Source organism: Pecten maximus, chromosome 3 (genome assembly GCF_902652985.1).
Source record: "Pecten maximus chromosome 3, xPecMax1.1, whole genome shotgun sequence".
NCBI lineage: Eukaryota > Metazoa > Mollusca > Bivalvia > Pectinida > Pectinidae > Pecten > Pecten maximus.
The window spans coordinates 20,322,268-20,340,245 of record NC_047017.1 but is presented as its reverse complement, the minus strand read 5'-3'; the positions used below and the strand labels follow the sequence as shown (position 1 = coordinate 20,340,245).

General features: G+C 35.2%; 1 protein-coding gene across 2 annotated transcripts in view; it reads right to left on the bottom strand.

Moving 5' to 3' along the window:
- Window positions 1–5,271: 5,271 nt before the first annotated feature.
- The window catches only part of LOC117323518, a 101,890-nt gene continuing 89,183 nt past the window's right edge, over window positions 5,272–17,978 (bottom strand). For both annotated transcript variants that reach the window (XM_033878781.1, XM_033878782.1), the window contains 7 exons: window positions 17,627–17,956; window positions 15,064–15,166; window positions 14,360–14,547; window positions 13,891–14,045; window positions 13,258–13,381; window positions 12,749–12,960; window positions 5,272–12,272 (listed from right to left, as the gene is read on the bottom strand). In XM_033878781.1, coding sequence (XP_033734672.1) covers window positions 12,035–12,272; window positions 12,749–12,960; window positions 13,258–13,381; window positions 13,891–14,045; window positions 14,360–14,547; window positions 15,064–15,166; window positions 17,627–17,956 — 1,350 coding nt within the window. In that variant the 3' untranslated portion in view covers window positions 5,272–12,034. The remainder of the gene's footprint in view (window positions 12,273–12,748; window positions 12,961–13,257; window positions 13,382–13,890; window positions 14,046–14,359; window positions 14,548–15,063; window positions 15,167–17,626; window positions 17,957–17,978) is intronic.

Below are 17,978 nucleotides of genomic sequence, written 5' to 3'. Positions count from 1 at the left end.
ATGAAGAGCCGAGGAAGCAGGAAACAATTGCGTGATTCAGTTTGATAACTATATATTCCTTTTTTCTTTGATTTTCCACTTTATGATATACAAAGGCGTTTACTTTTTCTTAGTCTCCAAAATTTACATGCAATTATTAACTTATCTGTCCTTAGACACAAACATAATTATATTCAGAAATGTGCACACATTTATAAAAAAAAAAAAAAAAAAAAACAGCAATAGATTTAATATATAAAATCAGTATCTCCTGTTCTTCCTTTACTTTTGAATCTTCGGAGAACAATGTAACAGACATATTTGATTGATGACCTTTTTGCCAAATGTTGAACTTTGTAATTATTTGGGAAAGGGCTTTCAAAGTTTGTTATAACTTGGGCCCAATCCTATTTGCTTTGATTTATTCAATAAAAATAAGCCTAAATCATTTAAATCAATTCCTTTGAGATCACTGGATGGTTTACTCTGCTTGTGACCTTGTCATATCACGCCTATTTTTCAAGAAAACGGGCAACACTTCAGACTTTTCATTCCTTTTAATGTTCTATCATCAATAACCAATATCCAAAACTTATCTTTGTACCGCTCCGTCGATCTTACAACAATTGACAGAACTTCTCTCTCACTCCGGAACATCCAGGCCGTTCTGTGTCGATTTTTTTTACATTTGCCTTGGATTTCCATATCTATACTGGCTTGCGTTCGACAATCAACAACGATCAGAAAATGTTTATGTCAGTGTTGTGTGTTATAGCTATACACTCGTTCCCTACAATTATATATATAATTAAATCCTATTAATTGTAGTTGTTTTAAGGAATGCACTTCTATCTTAATTATGGCGCATTTGTATCGAGTTTTAGATTATCTATAGCTAATTAGAGAAGTATTTGTTATTATAATATACATTACGAAGTATGCCATCATTGAACCATATATGTTTTAGTTTAAATCAATTTTATTGCATAATGGCAAATGGATTGGACAAAAGTTATGCAACTTACCAACGTCCTTTCCGTAACAAATGTGTATATAGAATGTTTCACGTGACATAATTATTAAACTTTTTTTAAACAAAAGGTTGGAAAATGTAAAGCAGCGAAATAGATTGTGAACACCAAGTATGATATAATGTTTATCGTTTATACATGCAAGAGGTTTCAGTGGCCCTGACGGCGCAAGTAAAACACTACTGTTCATACACTCCGATCCTTCTACTTTCTAAGAGTTCGTCACATCCTGTGCTTAGAAGCTTTCTCCAGTCTGACGTTGTCCATCTTTGATCACTCAATGGAATACCTAATTACTTAACCTTACTTCGCCGGCAGGGCCACTGAAACACGATGCAGTCTATATATGTAATTTCATGATAAAATAATATGATTTAAATGATACTTTAGGATACTTATGATATACTTATGGTGTTCGCAAAAGATGTTTAGATTTATTAAAAAAAAATAATTGAAAAGGGAGAAAACAGTAAGGAGAAAAAAGAAAGGAAGAAACATAAGAATAGCACTAACAACCCGGCTTTTGATACAAATGGTAGATATCTTATTAGTAGAAACAAGCAAGTAGATACTATATGTTGAATCTTTTGGAATCTAGAATAAACGTTTGTACAGACCTACAGATAAGAATATTATGGTTAGTGTCTAGATTTGGGTCCCCAGACAAAAGATGTTCTACGGTAATTCTGTTATACCAGTTCAAGGAATCAATCATTTTGTTACGGGACTGTTCATGGTTTTTACAGTGTAGGAAGAAGTGGGAAGAATTTTCGCAATAGTGTCCACAGTCACAGATAGCGTTTTCTGAAAGATGGGCTTTATGAAGGTCGTGCTTTAAAGGACTACAGCGATTACGTAATTGACAATGTAAAATATTGGCTTTTTTGAACCATATTCAAGGAATTGTTGAATTTGTGGTGGATTAGTATCTTGGTGAGTTAGAAAGGTCTTAAATTGTCTGATGGATTGCGATGATTTTGCTTCAGTTGGTAGGTTGTTCCAAGAATTAGTTGTGTTTGGGATAAAAGATGATTTTGTAATTTGCAGTCTATAGTAAGGATTTTGATAGTCATCTCTGTTTCTTAGGTTGTAGTTAGTATAGTTAGACACTGTGTGTGGGAGTAGGGACTTTAGGAAAGAAGGAGAGTTATCATTACGAATATTATAAAACATACACAATTTTCTATTTTCCCGTCTATCAGCTAATGACTGCCACCCTAGTTCACTATATATAAACTCTTTCTTAGTAAAGATAGGTAAACCGGTTATGATTCGACCAGCTTCGAACTGCATATTCTCAAGTTTGTTAGTTAAAGTGGCTTTACAGTTGTCCCATACTTCAGAGGCATACTCAAAAAGTGGTCTAATAAAAACAAGGTATATTTTTTCTAAATTTTTCCTTTTTAAAATGTATTTTAATTTTCGTAAAGTTGCTATGTATTTTATGGTTCTGTTTATAATGTCTTCGATATGGGTATTCCATGTACCGCCACTGTTAAGGACTACACCTAGATGTTTGTGACTGGTTACAATAGGGATCGGCGTGTTATCGAAAAGAAATTTAGGGTTAGAAGGAATTGCGGTATTAGAAATCATGATTATTTCCGTTTTAGTGGGATTGAAAGTCATTAACCATTTTTTCGACCAGAGATTCATTTGTTCCATGTCAAAGTTTATTACCTGTTCAACATCGAGTAAATTTTTGGAAGAGTGTGTTAGTGCGGTGTCGTCGGCAAATAGTCTTGTAACAGAAAGTAGTGTGTTGGAGATATCATTAATATAAACCAGGAAGAGAAGTGGCCCTAATACTGATCCCTGAGGAACTCCAGCTTTTATGGATAATTGTGAAGAAATAGAATTTTGCAGTACAACTGATTGACGCCTGTTTGTTAAGTAATTTTTTATCCAATCCAGAAGTTTGTCTTTTATCCCATATTTTTCTAGTTTTATTAAGAGACCCTTATGCCAAACTCTGTCGAAAGCTTTAGAAAAGTCACAAAAAACAATAGCAGTATATTCATGATTCTCCAGGGCAAGAAGTATGTTGTGATATAATTCGATTAGTTGGTGAGTAGTAGAGTGGTTAGGTAGGAAGCCAGACTGTAAGTTATAGATAAGTTCATTACTAAAAAGATAGTTGTAGATGTGCTTGTGAACAATGCGTTCAAATAGTTTTCCAAGACAGCTAAGAAGTGAGATGGGTCTATAGTTATTAGCAAGTTCAGGTTCACCTTTTTTGAAAATGGGAGTGACATAGGCAAGCTTCCATGATTCGGGAAATACAGAAGTACGAAGAGATTCGTTGAATATAAGAGTAAGCGGCGCAACTATTTCCGGGGTAAGTATTTTTAACATCTTATGGCTAATACCGTCGGGACCAGCGGCTTTGTTAGTATCTAGAGTATTGAGTATTGATAGTATCAGACACTTCTTGTTCAGTGTCTGATATATGTGTTGTATTGATGTGCAGATCACCCATGGTTGATTATGGAAGTACAGTGTATTTGTCATTAGATTACGAAATATGCTACCATTAAACAATATCTCCAAGGCCATCTTTAAAAATATCTTGGTTTGCTGTAACCTGACCAGGGGGTTTTATACATGGGAAGGTAGTGCTTATGGCAAGCCGTTTTAACATTTAATCCCATTTCCTCTTAGGTAAAATATGCTTCAAATTTATTTCACTTAAGTGAAATACTTTTTACTTTAAGGTTAAAAGACTTTTTTTGCATTATGTTTTATTTCACTTAAGTGAAAAAGAAAGTGAAATAAATCTTATTCATCTTAAGGGAAAATCTTTTTCACTTAAGTGAAATAAAACATAATGCAAATGCTGCTGTTGAGTAAATCGGACACCCACTATCATGAATCAGATATGGACTAGTCCATCTATTGACCAAGCATTGGATGTTTAATTTCTGACCAATTCGAGACCTTTTCTCTACTTCATTTGTTGTTAGTAAAATCAATACTATTTCCCATATGATTTACTTTCACCTATGTTTTAATTCCATTAAATATGTTTTATTTATTTCCCTTATGATAAGTGATAAGAACGTATCAAAGTTAAAGTTTACTCACACTGTTTCTTAGTTGACAGGTCCAAGGGGTTCATTCCATTCTACCATGGGGTGGATAGGAGGACAGAGTGACTTTATGGACATATGGTCAGTTTTATTTACCTTAAGATGAAAAGAATTTCACTTAAGGGACAAGTATTTTGCATTATGTCTGCACATAATTTTTTTTCACTTAAGTGAAATTCTTTTTGTCTTAAGGGATTTTAACATTTATTTGCATTATGTTTTATTTCACTTAAGTGAAAAAGAATTTCACTTAAGTGATGAATAAATTATTTGCATTAAGGTTTTTCACTAAGTGAAATTCCTTTTTCACTTAAGTGAAAAAACATCCCCTTAAGAGGAAATGGGATTAAATGTTAAAACGGCTTGCCATAAGTGCTGAACTTTTTTTTTATTCAGTTCTGAAAACAGATTTCCAACCTTAAATATAAAAACAGAATGTAAACTGTTTGGAAATCATTATTTATTTTGTGATCTTAAAGAAAAGAAACGCACACCAAGCATATTTGGGTTTGCGAGATCTTGAAAAACAACTTCTGGACATAAATATCCGGAAGGGTTAACTCATTTAAAAAACATTCTGGGTCGGGCGGGTTACTCAAATCAACTCTAATCTATTTTGGCCTTGTAAATTCAAGCTGTGATTTTGTTCTAGTGTTGTAATGTAAAATACCTATTGTTATAGATGTATTTGCGTTGTATTGAGGTGTAGATTATCCATTGTTAATCATAGAAGTATTTGTTCTTAGATTATGAAGTATTCCATCATTAAACCATGTCACTTGTAATTGCAAGCTATAATTTTGTTCTAGTGTTGTATTGTACAATACCTTTTTTATGAATGTATTGTTTTTCAGATTATGGTGAACTGTTTCATTTGTTTACTTTTTCTATTTCTAGGTAAGGGTATATCACACATTTCACTCCATCACCGATACCCGCGGTTAATTGCAGACCCGTTGATTGTACTAGGCTACTGCATAGTGTACTGAAATCAACCGTGGGTATCCGACCATGATCATTTCACTCTGGTTGTAGCCTTTTACCTCGTCCGAACAATTGTACGAGTTTTATGTATCCGAATAGCCTCTTCTTTACGTCGTATATATCTTTAAACAGTGGTGAGATTTTGAAACCAAACACATTAAACGAAAAACAACGCAAATACAATCAAATGAAGAGCATCTTGTTTATTTTCTGACCAATTTTCTTTCAATTGAAATTGTTTTCTTATTTACTTCTTCAAAATATCCAATATCCTAATTAATTTAAGTACATGTATTATATACCATCATTCTGATAAACAACTTACTAGTAATGTTATCTTTTAAATATGTATTCCAATTTTATCATTTAAGCCGATCCATACCGGCAACTGCAATAGGAAAAGCTGATTTTGTCACCAATTTCCACAATAAATATTCAAATATATATATACCTATCTAGCTTTTTTTGTGATTTTACCCACATTAATATATACACTCAAATGTACTAGGGTACAGATTTGCCTTCCTATCAAATGGTGGTGCTTGTTTAACTGCCAAACTGTTTCCCGTATGGTTTTAAAATGTCACAAATTTTGTGTCTTTTGAACCCTAATACATTTCTTGAACTGAACGACCAAGAAACAAGTTCATTAATTAAATTAACACAATGCATCCATATTTATTTTGTGACTATCAATAAACACCTAATAAATTTAAAGTTACGAATTTCAAATATCTCAAACAATTCTGAAAATGTTTTTTGGTCAGAACGTATTTCTTGGTCAATTTTCATTGTGGGGTTTAAAACAAAATATAAATATATCTTATTGGTCAATGAATGAATCCCTTAGATAAAAAATATAGTCTCACACAAGTATAAATTATGTAGCACTTAATACACAGGTAAATGTCTTCATTGTTACCCTTCGGGATATATACATAAACAATGACTTACCTCCAATATGTCTTCAATCCAGTAGCATGATAATTCATGGTTATTAATAACAAGTGAAAAAATTGTGGAACTGCATTTTTGGTCTCCGAGATTTAGTTTACTCAAAAGCAAATCCATGCTCAACTCTGAACTTTTCTCTGTTTTGTAACCAAAAGGTTTCAACAGGTTTACCTTCCAGGATAGTTATAATATGTTATAATATAGTTATATATCACAACATGCTTAAGAACAACTTTTAAACTCTACTGAACCAGAAATGTATAGTTTCACAATTTTTAACATTCAAACACATGTGAAAGATTATCACTTGTAAAATGCAATGTTATGGAGCAAACTGATACTGCTTTAGGAACACATGGCACTTTTGGCTAATATATGTCTTCGATGGAAGAAGTCTGCAAAATTGAATAGGAAAATGAGCCACAAATCATGTACTCAACCCTTCAGTAAATCTCTCCATTATACAATTACAGTAATTCTGTTAATTAAACTACCTGTATATGTACCGGGCACATTATATTTCAATATTCTAATATGCATATTTGCAGTTGTTTTGATATTCCAAAATAAGCAAATAACATTTGAAATATTGTCAATATGGTAAAGCAAGCTCAGACCATATTTAGTCAGCAAATTATCATAGTATATACTGTATATATAAACATGGATTAATGTAATATCTGGATACTTAAGGGTACCACCACTCCGAGTGATCATATCACTATTTTTACCTCGGCCTTATCACAACAGTGATGGCCTCAACAACCTGAAAGTAATACCCAGCATCATTTAATACAGAGAAACAACATATAAACTTGATCAAATAAACCTTCAAAATAAAAATAATCATTTGCGTAAATATTTAAATAAAACAAAATTCACAACACTTTACGTCATGCACGTGTCCCTGTTAAAAATTAAATTAAAGATAAATTAAATTTATTTAAGTATTGGCTTTTTCAATACAAAGTCAATAAAAAACAACTTCAAATCACAGGCACTTGTCACAAATTTCAACCTACAGTCTATATTTAAATATATAATACATAAATAATATAGACTGTAGGTTAAGAATTCATTTCATGTCCCTGTGCATTATATCATTGACAGAATCATAATTTTGTTTCATAAAGAACTATCACAATAAAAGTCCACGATCAACAGAACTCTATGTATTTGTCCTAGTTGACCAGAACAGTACTTTTTAAAAATTACGAGAAATATAATCTATTCTAAATTTAAAATTCCAATGGGCTTAACAGCACAGAGAATTAATTAATTGGAAGTTATGATATATATGTAACAAATGCCATGTCTTCCTACTCCAAAATTTTTTAAATAATCGGGCACAAAATAATGGATATTAAAAATGTAAATAATGGAAGAAAATAAGATATATCTGGTGCATGTTTTCTGATAAATCAAAAGAAATTTAAGCTCTAACAGTATATGTTTAATATTGCTATACATAATCAATTCAAAATGAAAGCAGACATTACCTCTTTAAAACATGTTGCACAATATATATCTGTATCTGCTGAATAAAATACATGTCTGTGATCATTTTCAATTTCATTAAATAAAAAAAATCTTCCCCGTTTCTCTCCAAAAATATCTCCATCTTAATTTTTACCATAAATCTTAAAGGATTTCATTTTTTAGGAATGTTGGGTTCAAAGACTATAATTGGAAAGAGACAAAAAAGCACTAACTTGGTATTTAACTTATCGGACTCAATATGAACAAAGTCTCAATATCTATTGGTAATATTTTCTACACCTTATCATTACTTATAAAAGAAAGCTGCCTTACTAATGACCTCAGGTGGTAATTTCATCATCTTGGGACGGTGTAACATCATTTCTGTTACTTAATATTATGATGCCACTCACCAACTTACCATTACAACCAAATTCAAGCATGATCATTGAATTTAAAAGATGGAACTTATAAAAACAACAGTATGATTGATAACAAAACTTTTTTCTTGGTATTGTAGTTTTACGTTCCCTGCTTTCCAATTATTGAACTAATAGCAGCATCTAGAAGGAATTTGAGTTCATTTGGTTTAGTAAAATTTCCTGAGATATGAACTGGATTCGTCCTGAAGAATGAGTGGTAATGAAAGATGACTATGAGTTTGTGATGCAGTCCCCCCGATGAGTCACGTACAGGATATATGTCACAGCAATATACACACGACATGTACAGCATCACATAAGAAATCACCCCGTCAAAACTTTTTATTTTGTCTGAAAAAATGTAAAAAACTTTTTACAAAACTCCATAATTCCATAAAATGGAACAAAATGGGTCAAAAAGATATTATTGGTATCTCTTATTTAGAAAACCTTTTCTAGATCATACTTCTAAATTCATAATTACAAAATTAATATTGCACACTGAAATCAAATCCAATTGTTTTATCATTCATAAAAAAAATTAATGTAAATTATAAAATAAGAAATTACTACTCACAAATGACCTTTGATGAAATATTTTTGTATATAAGCAGGGTGAGATCTTGTCGTATTTGATACTGACACAGAACCAACTAAAGCCTCATTCACAACAGGGCATACCTGTCCTAGCTCCCGAGTACAATGTTAAAACTATATAAATATCACTTAACATCCATCTCACAAGTACATGAAATTGGTAATGTCTAATATTTTTTTTTTTCGTTATTATTTCCAAAAATCAAATGTAATTTTCAATACAATGAGATCATAACCATTATCCTTCAAAATTTCAAATCATATTAAAATTAGTATTATTTACGGATATTACCGCAGCACATAAATACAGTGGTCTGAGCTGGACAAGCAGGCCCTGGACATTAGCATGGTTATACATACAGCGACATACATGCATTGGTCAGAGAGTGATCCTAATGCAGGCACCATTACCAGGTATTGTGCATATATAATCCGTTCATTCCTACTACAAGTATTATTTACAATACAGCATGACCTTGACCTCTGTTGGCCTTGACCCTGACCTTTGTTGGCCTTGACCTTGATCAGTTATCACTGTTAGAATAATGAAGAGGATACATATATGCATTTGTGTATATACAATTGATAAGATCTCTGTACTATACAGATGTCTTATCTATATTGATATATCTCGTAATGCACCTCCGTCTTCATTTGTATCAACCATTAGAACCTTTAGGCATTTCCAGCCTCTTTATCATACCTGATCATCACTTAAGATGAACTTTAACTTAAGTGATTTAAACAAGATCAACATATTCCTGTACTTTAATAGGTACACTGGAAGGCCTGGTACTCTCGTATATGTACTCCATTAGGCCAAGTACTCTAGGTTAGGTACTCCTGTAGGCCAGGTACATTTACTCTAGGTTAGGTACTCTATTAGGCCAGGTACTCCTGTAGGCCAGGTACTCTAGGTTAGGTACTCCATTAGGCCAGGTACTCCTGTAGGCCAGGTACTCTAGGTTAGGTACTCTATTAGGCCAGGTACTCTAGGTTAGGTACTCCATTAGGCCAGGTACTCATGTAGGCCAGGTACTCCATTAGGCCAGGTACTCATGTAGGCCAGGTACTCTAGGTTAGGTACTCCATTAGGCCAGGTACTCCTGTAGGCCAGATACTCTAGGTTAGGTACTCTATTAGGCCAGGTACTCCTGTAGGCCAGGTACTCCTGTAGGCCAGGTACTCTAGGTTAGGTACTCTATTAGGCCAGGTACTCCTGTAGGCCAGGTACTCTAGGTTAGGTACTCTATTAGGCCAGGTACTCCTGTAGGCCAGGTACTCTAGGTTAGGTACTCTATTAGGCCAGGTACTCTAGGTTAGGTACTCCATTAGGCCAGGTACTCATGTAGGCCAGGTACTCTAGGTTAGGTACTCCATTAGGCCAGGTACTCATGTAGGCCAGGTACTCTAGGTTAGGTACTCTATTAGGCCAGGTACTCTAGGTTAGGTACTCCTGTAGGCCAGATACTCTAGGTTAGGTATTCTATTAGGCCAGGTACTCCTGTAGGCCAGGTACTCTAGGTTAGGTACTCCATTAGGCCAGGTACTCATGTAGGCCAGGTACTCTAGGTTAGGTACTCCATTAGGCCAGGTACTCTAGGTTAGGTACTCCTGTAGTCCAGGTACTCTAGGTTAGGTACTGCTGTAGGCCAAGTACTCTCGCATAGGTACTCCATTAGGCCAGTTACTCCATTAGGCCAGGTACTCCTGTAGGCCAGGTACTCTCAGATAGATACTCTGGTAGGCCAGGTTATTTCGAATAGGTACTCTCTTAGGCCTGGTACTCTCGTATAAGTATTCCATGAGACCAAGTACTTTTAGATAGGTACCTCACTAGTCCTGGTACTTAGATAGGCCAGGTACTCTTAGTCGTTGGTATTTGTTTCCTTTCCCTGTCATGTAAGAGTTACGCCTCTTGAATAGCACTGGTGAAGTCCAGGTAGCTCAAGGGTATATTTTTCTCTAACATGAAATTTTGTATTGGCCATATATAGGTACTGCACTACAATCAGTTGTTACAGCCCTTTTATGATGGCGATAATTACATGTTAAGTGCAGTATATCAAATGATTGTCTGTAAAAGGAGTTCTGTCGACTCGACAAGTACAGCAACACATTTACTGCTATTTTTTGTTATCATTACATCTACCTATCAACATTTACCATTCTCGGTATCACTTATCAAATGGCTTCACCACTCCATAATAACATCATCAGTCCATCTCGGTATGGGTTATCAGTATATATTGATAACACCGATACAACATCTTTCTCTATCAGATTGGTAATCAGTGTGATAACTCCATAATAACACTTTCATTCCTGTTATCAAATCAGTGTATGATAACTCCATATTGATAACACTACCATTCTCGGTATCTGTTATCAGCACTGAATGATAACAACTTCATATTGATAACAATACTCCAGGTGTTATAATAGTAACTCCACAGTTATCTTATACTCCTCTTCATTGCACATGTATTTCCGTCACCCGAGTGACACACAATAAATGTTAGGATAAAAATAATCCTATGTTGTCATTTTCAGTGATAAAAACACTTAAAACAGGTCACAGCATTCATGTATGACCTTGAGAAAAGTCCACAAGGTCACACGACATTAATGCCTGTCATGTGACACATTGCCTCGTATGTGATGAAAGGTGTCTGTGCTGTGGGTAGTGGTACGAAGATGTTTGTGTCTCACAAACTCTTGGTTCATCAAGAGTGCTTGTCACTTCACTGTGCCCATGTGATGAAATATCAATATATATATATAGCTGCCTTGAGAAAGTTGGTACTGCTGCTGACAGGGGACCCCCAACAGCAGGCCATAACCAATGAGATACTATACAATGTTAAGGCACAGGAAATACCACCATGGCAGATTACAACTGACTATATACTGGCAGATCACAACCCTGTACAAACTATATACTCAATATCTGGTTTGTGGAGCCAGACAATGTCTCGCCTATATTACGAGCATGTAAAATATTTTACAACCTAATCTTAATCTTTTCTACATCATTGATCTTAATAACTGATCACTCAATATTAACATAGGTTTACTTTTATTTACAATAGTTTTCTTCAGATAAATATTATGCATTAAGCATTTACAGTAGATATGTGTAGACATGGTATGTAATACATGAAACAACACAGTATATATGTAATATACTACTGTACAAATCAGAAATTCATTCTTTACAAACTCATAACAATCCCACCCACCCAGCCCACTTAAATCCCTCAAAGAATCTAAAGATCATGTATATACATACAGGATTTAAATATTCATTTTAAATTAAACTGATCAATGAGCATTTACATATGATCGATATGATATCTACCTAACTAGTTTAAAACATAAATTCAGGATGTTTTTCTTTTCTTTTTATCCATAAATGAACAATTACATATGGAACATAATTATCTGCCATGGTGATATTTCATATCCTAACATACAAAAACTATAATACAACATTTTGCTACACAGGTGGAGGGCCATTGACATATCGAAGCTCTGGGGTGACATTGACACTAAAGTCTCCGATACGTTTGACGAGATCTGGGTCGACCATATAGGCCACACCCATCATCATGAACACAGCGGCTGCTCGCACATAACGTGACTTCAGCCAGGAGGCGGACGATGCAGACGATAATGACGATGACGATGAAGGAAGAGATGTAAGATTTGCAGCCAGTGTTGCTTTACTTTCAGTTCTGTAAACAAGAAAAAAATAAGTATTTAATATTAACATCCACTAAATGTCAACCGCACATGACATCTTATTAGCTAAAAGCCTCTGGTCAGCTGATTTACTAAAGTACATTATTTGACATCACCTAAATGTTTCTCAATGTGTAAAATTTAATTTTTGTTGTAGTAACAATTTACCATATCTGCAAATTTTTTTTGAAATTTCTAAAATATTTCTCCATAATTTCAGCAGTTGTAACAGGAACACAACAGTCATTTGAAAATTGCTAGTTATGAATTATGATAACTAGAGATAGAACCGAGATAAAATCACGTGGATTTGATATAACACTGCAAAATTGTACAGACAATTATACACTTATAACAAGGTTGTTAACGGATATTAACTGAAGATCTCAAGTACCATACATTCACCATCTCCTGTAATTTTGTAAGTGAATCCATCATTATATTATAGTCATTTTGACTGACTACTTACTGCTCCATAGTTTCCTGTGGGTTTCTAAACACTGCTAGCTGCTCTAGCTGTCGACAGTGTTTTTGAGCCTTCAACAGTTGCTCATGGATATCGGCCATAGACATGGTCATGTCCACCTTGGTCACCTCGTCAATTAAGGGAGATAACTGGCTACGTAGGGACTGCAGTCTAGATATCATTTGGTCCACCTTGTAGAGTGGTCCATTGGGATCCTGTGGTAAAAAGTCAAGTTACAAATATAATTAGTATTTCTATGATATCAAAGATTCAGATGGTATTCAGATGGCATTCACAGATTCTATTTCACATAAACTCTAAATATTCAAAGTGTCATATAGTTATCAGTTAAGACAAAGTCATCAAAATTCCTCTGTTTAGCTTCTGAATGCTGAACACCTTCTTGGAAATACACATTACTTTCGTTTTTTTGATGCATAATCACAAAAACAACAGACTAAAATCATTTCCAATTCATCCCCCCAGAAATCATCAAATCAAACACAACAAACCTGAAGGTCAAAATTTTCCTCTGTAAATCCATCTGTCAGTAAACCATTGAGCTGGCCCCGTAACAAGACATACTCGCTCCACAGATTGTGAATGTGCTGTATGTTTGGTAGGTCCTGGTTCACTCTGAAGAATACCACAAAGGGAGACAACTCAACAATACATTCTTTGAGGTATCATTATATTTTATATATAGATGCAATTTATCTGTCTTCAAAAAAGAAATTGAATTTTTTCAAAATCTTAAAAGCTAATTAACCAATCACTGACGGTGCTTGTTATCAATTCCCAATCAACTGGATCCATTCTGTTACATGTCTGAATTTCCGATTTATATGATATTCATAAACAATACCTATTCTACTGCCTTCTAATTAACATGAGTGAAAAGCATGGTTGTCTATTAACTATAGACATATTGGTCTGTTTTCAAGTACAACACTAGAGTAATCTCCCCTTTTGTGAGATGGATTTCTGTCCACTCAGATAGAGTCAACACCAGAGTAATCTCCCCTTTTGTGAGATGGATTTCTGTCCACTCAGATAGAGTCAACACCAGAGTAATCTCCCCTTTTGTGAGATGGATTTCTGTCCACTCAGATAGAGTTTAAGCCCTCCCTTGTTCGGACACACACCTCTCCAGTTTTAGACTGGACACCAGGTCAGCCTGCTGCAGCTGCTGTACAAAAACGTCCAGATTGATGGATGGATGTTCCTGACGGAAACTCTGGCCGATTTTGTACAAATCTTTAATACATTTCTGTACATTCTGTAGCACCTCTTGATTTTTCTGAAAATAAGCAAAAACAGTTTAGCAAAGTGAAACATTAATATCTCTTACTGAACAAGTCTTTATTTTTAGCTTATAATTATTTCTTCTAAAAACAAAAATTAAATTTTGTTAAATTTTGAAGGGGGAACGATATTGATTGAGGTACAATCTAGTATCAATGTATTTTTCACTTTTGGTTAGGATGTTTCTTTCCTACCTTTAAATGTTTGTTCACAGAATATAATGATATTTGCATTGACAACATCACTGTAGATAGCTGTGTCTATGTGTACATAGATTTGAGAGCATATTCCAGTCTATGCAATACCTACCTGTGTATGTCTGAGACACTGTTCCACCTGAGTGATTGAGGAGAACCGCTGGGGTGTGCCCTCCACCTCACAGCTCTGTAGCCCTTTCTGTACTTCACTCATACTCTTACACATGTGGGATAACGCCTGCGACTGCTGCTGACGCTCGCACGCGAATGCATGCAGCTTCTCCCACTGGTAGAGCATGTCTGTGAAATGGTCGTATAAAATATCCTTAGATAGATACACAAAAAAATCACATACTTACAATAGATTTACTGGATAGACTCAAGAATTAAATGTATTCTGAAGAATGAATAAGATGATCTGAAATACAATTTTCAGAAATTCAAATACTTTAAGGTAAATTTGACTTTTTACCCTCTCCCCAATAATGACACCATCCTTTATCTGTTTAACCAATAGACATTAATGTACATGTCTCTACAGGCTTGTGTCATGAAGTGTCATTATGGGGAACGAGATGTCATTCTTTATGGAGAGTAATTATCATCAGCCTCATTATTGGGAAAGAGATGTCATTCATCATAGAGAGTAATTATAAGTCTTTGGAAACAGAGAATGTAACTTACTTTAGGAATATTGAAATTTTCCAGATTAATGAAAGTGTTATAAATAAACTACCAGTTCTCACCTTTTAAGTTCTATAAATAAACTACCAGTTCTCACCTTTTAAGTTCTATAAATAAACTACCGGTACTCACCTTTTAAGTTTTCTAACTGTGAATCTGTGGCCTCAGCAGGCAGATGGTTGTATACACTTTGTAGACAATTGATATTTGTTTGGCAGGTGGCAATTATTTCAGCCTAGAAAAAAAAATATCCAGGTCAATTCAAATCAAAGTGAGTAGTGGTTCATGTAGATCATTGATGCAGATCAGGCTATACTCTTCCATATAATAATCAAAGATTGTGGACGAAAATTTTCCTTCTTGCAAAGGGTCTTACCTGGGGATAAGGCAACACCAAGACCCCACCCCTTTTGCCAATTTTCAGTGCATTAGCCCCCTTGGCTTATACCCGGTAAAATACGGTATATTCTCTTCCTCATTAACCGGTCAAATACAATTTTGTGGCTAAAAGCAAAATGTTAGTTTTCACTGTTGACATATTATGATGAAAGTCAGTTGTGACATTATAATACAAGAGATCCCAGAGGGATCTTGGCGCCCACCATTGAATGATCTTTATAGGTTCCATGTCAGATTGATCTTTTCTCTACTTTTCCCTTCCTCTAAGTCTTACTAATCTGTGTAAATTCAGAAACAGCCCTCTAGTACTTTTCAAACAAGGGGAACCCATATATAAAATTTAAAGATTTAGCGATAATGGCTGTCTGCCGGCCATTACCAGGGCAATACCAGGGACCAAGGGGAACCTACATATGAAATTTGAGAAAGATCCCTTCAATACCTTCTCCAAAATAGCGATAACAAACTTCAATTGTCAAAATCCAAGATGGCTGCCTGTCGGCCATGTTGTTTTCTGACTGCTCTCAAAATCCAATATGCATAACTAGGGACCGAGGGCAACCTACAAATGAAACTTCAGAAAGATCCTTTCAGCAATTTCTGAGAAAGAGCGATAACAAACTTCAATTGTCAAAATCCAAGATGGCTGCCTGTCGGCCATGTTGTTTTCCTATTGGTCCCAAGATGCAATATGCATAAGTACAGACCAAGGGGAACCTACAAAAAAAAATTGAGAAAGATCCCTTAAGCACTTTCTGAGGAATAGCGATAACAAACTTCAATTGTCAAAATCCAAGATGGCTGCCTGTTGGCCATGTTGTTTTCCTATTGGTCTCAAGATGCAATATGCATAACTAGACATCAAGGGGAACCTACATATGAAATTTCAGAAAGATCCCTTTAGCACTTTCTGAGAAATAGCGATAACAAACTTCAATTGTCAAAATCCAAGATGGCTGCCTGTCGGCCATGTTGTTTTCCGATTGGTCTCAAAATGCAATATGCATAACTAGGCACCAAGGGGAACCTATATATGAAATTTGAGAAAGATCCCTTAAGTACTTTCTGAGAAATAGCGATAACAAACTTCAATTGTCAAAATCCAAGATGGCTGCCTGTTGGCCATGTTGTTTTCGATTGGTCTCAAAATGCAATCTGCATAACTAGACATCAAGGGGAACTTACATATGAAATTTGAGAAAGATCCCTTCAGTACTTTCTGAGAAATAGCGATAACAAACTTCATTTGTCAAAATCCAAGATGGCTGCCTGTCGGCCATGTTGTTTTCCGATTGGTCACAAAATCCAATATGCATAACTAGGCACCGAGGGGAACCTACATATGAAATTTGACAAAGATCCCTTAAGTACTTTCTGAGAAATAGCGATAACAATCTTCAATTGTCAAAATCCAAGATGGCTGCCTGTCGGCCATGTTGTTTTCCAATTGGTCTCAAAATGCAATATGCATAACTAGGCACCAAGGGAAACCTACATATGAAATTTGAGAAAGATCCCTTACGTACTTTCTGAGAAATAGCGATAACAAACTTCATTGTCAAAATCCAAGATGGCTGCCTGTCGGCCATGTTGTTTTCCGATTGGTCTCAAAATGCAATATGCATAACTAGGCACCGAGGGGAACCTACATATGAAATTTGACAAAGATCCCTTAAGTACTTTCTGAGAAATAGCGATAACAATCTTCAATTGTCAAAATCCAAGATGGCTGCCTGTCGGCCATGTTGTTTTCCAATCGGTCTCAAAATGCAATATGCATAACTAGGCACCAAGGGGAACCTACATATGAAATTTGAGAAAGATCCCTTCAGTACTTTCAGAGAAATAGCGATAACAAACTTCAATTGTCAAAATCCAAGATGGCTGCCTGTCGGCCATGTTGTTTTCCGATTGGTCTCAAAATGCAATATGCATAACTAGGCACCAAGGGGAACCTACATAGGAAATTTGAGAAAGATCCTTTCAGTACTTTCTGAGGATTAGCGATAACAAGAATTGTTTACGGACGGAGGGACGGACGGACGGACGGACCACGGACCACGGACGCAGGGCGATTTGAATAGCCCACCATCTGATGATGGTGGGCTAAAAATGTGTTGTACACTTTTCTTGTTTATTATAGGCCCAATTTTTTCTTTTTCTTTCTCTTTTTTTTTCTATTCTGCAGGAAAGAACTTTCAATAGTACTTGTAATGTATAAGAAGTACATATAAAGGAAATATTTCAGGATGAATACCAAATTCTGCTTACTATAAGAATTACCCTAAATACTTACATATTTGTGGGAATTCATAGCAATGCCCGTCCTGAACTGATCCTTTCTTCGTTTCTTAAGGCAGTGGTCAGTTATTTTCAGCTGACTGGCCGAGTCTTCCAGGAAGTAGTGTAAATCCTCTAAATCAGAGTCGCTGTCATATCCATGACGACTGCTCTGTGTCAGCAGACGAGGTTTACTCTTCCCTTCCTTTTTCCTTCGTTCCATTTCAGCTGAGACCAGAGACATGTTTTTGGGAGAGGGGTAAATTTCATCAAACTCAAGATCTTCCTCGAGTTGATTCCATGTCAAAGGTTGTTCCTCCTGATCCTCACCCATAGACATGTATACCTGAAGGTCAAGGTCATACAAG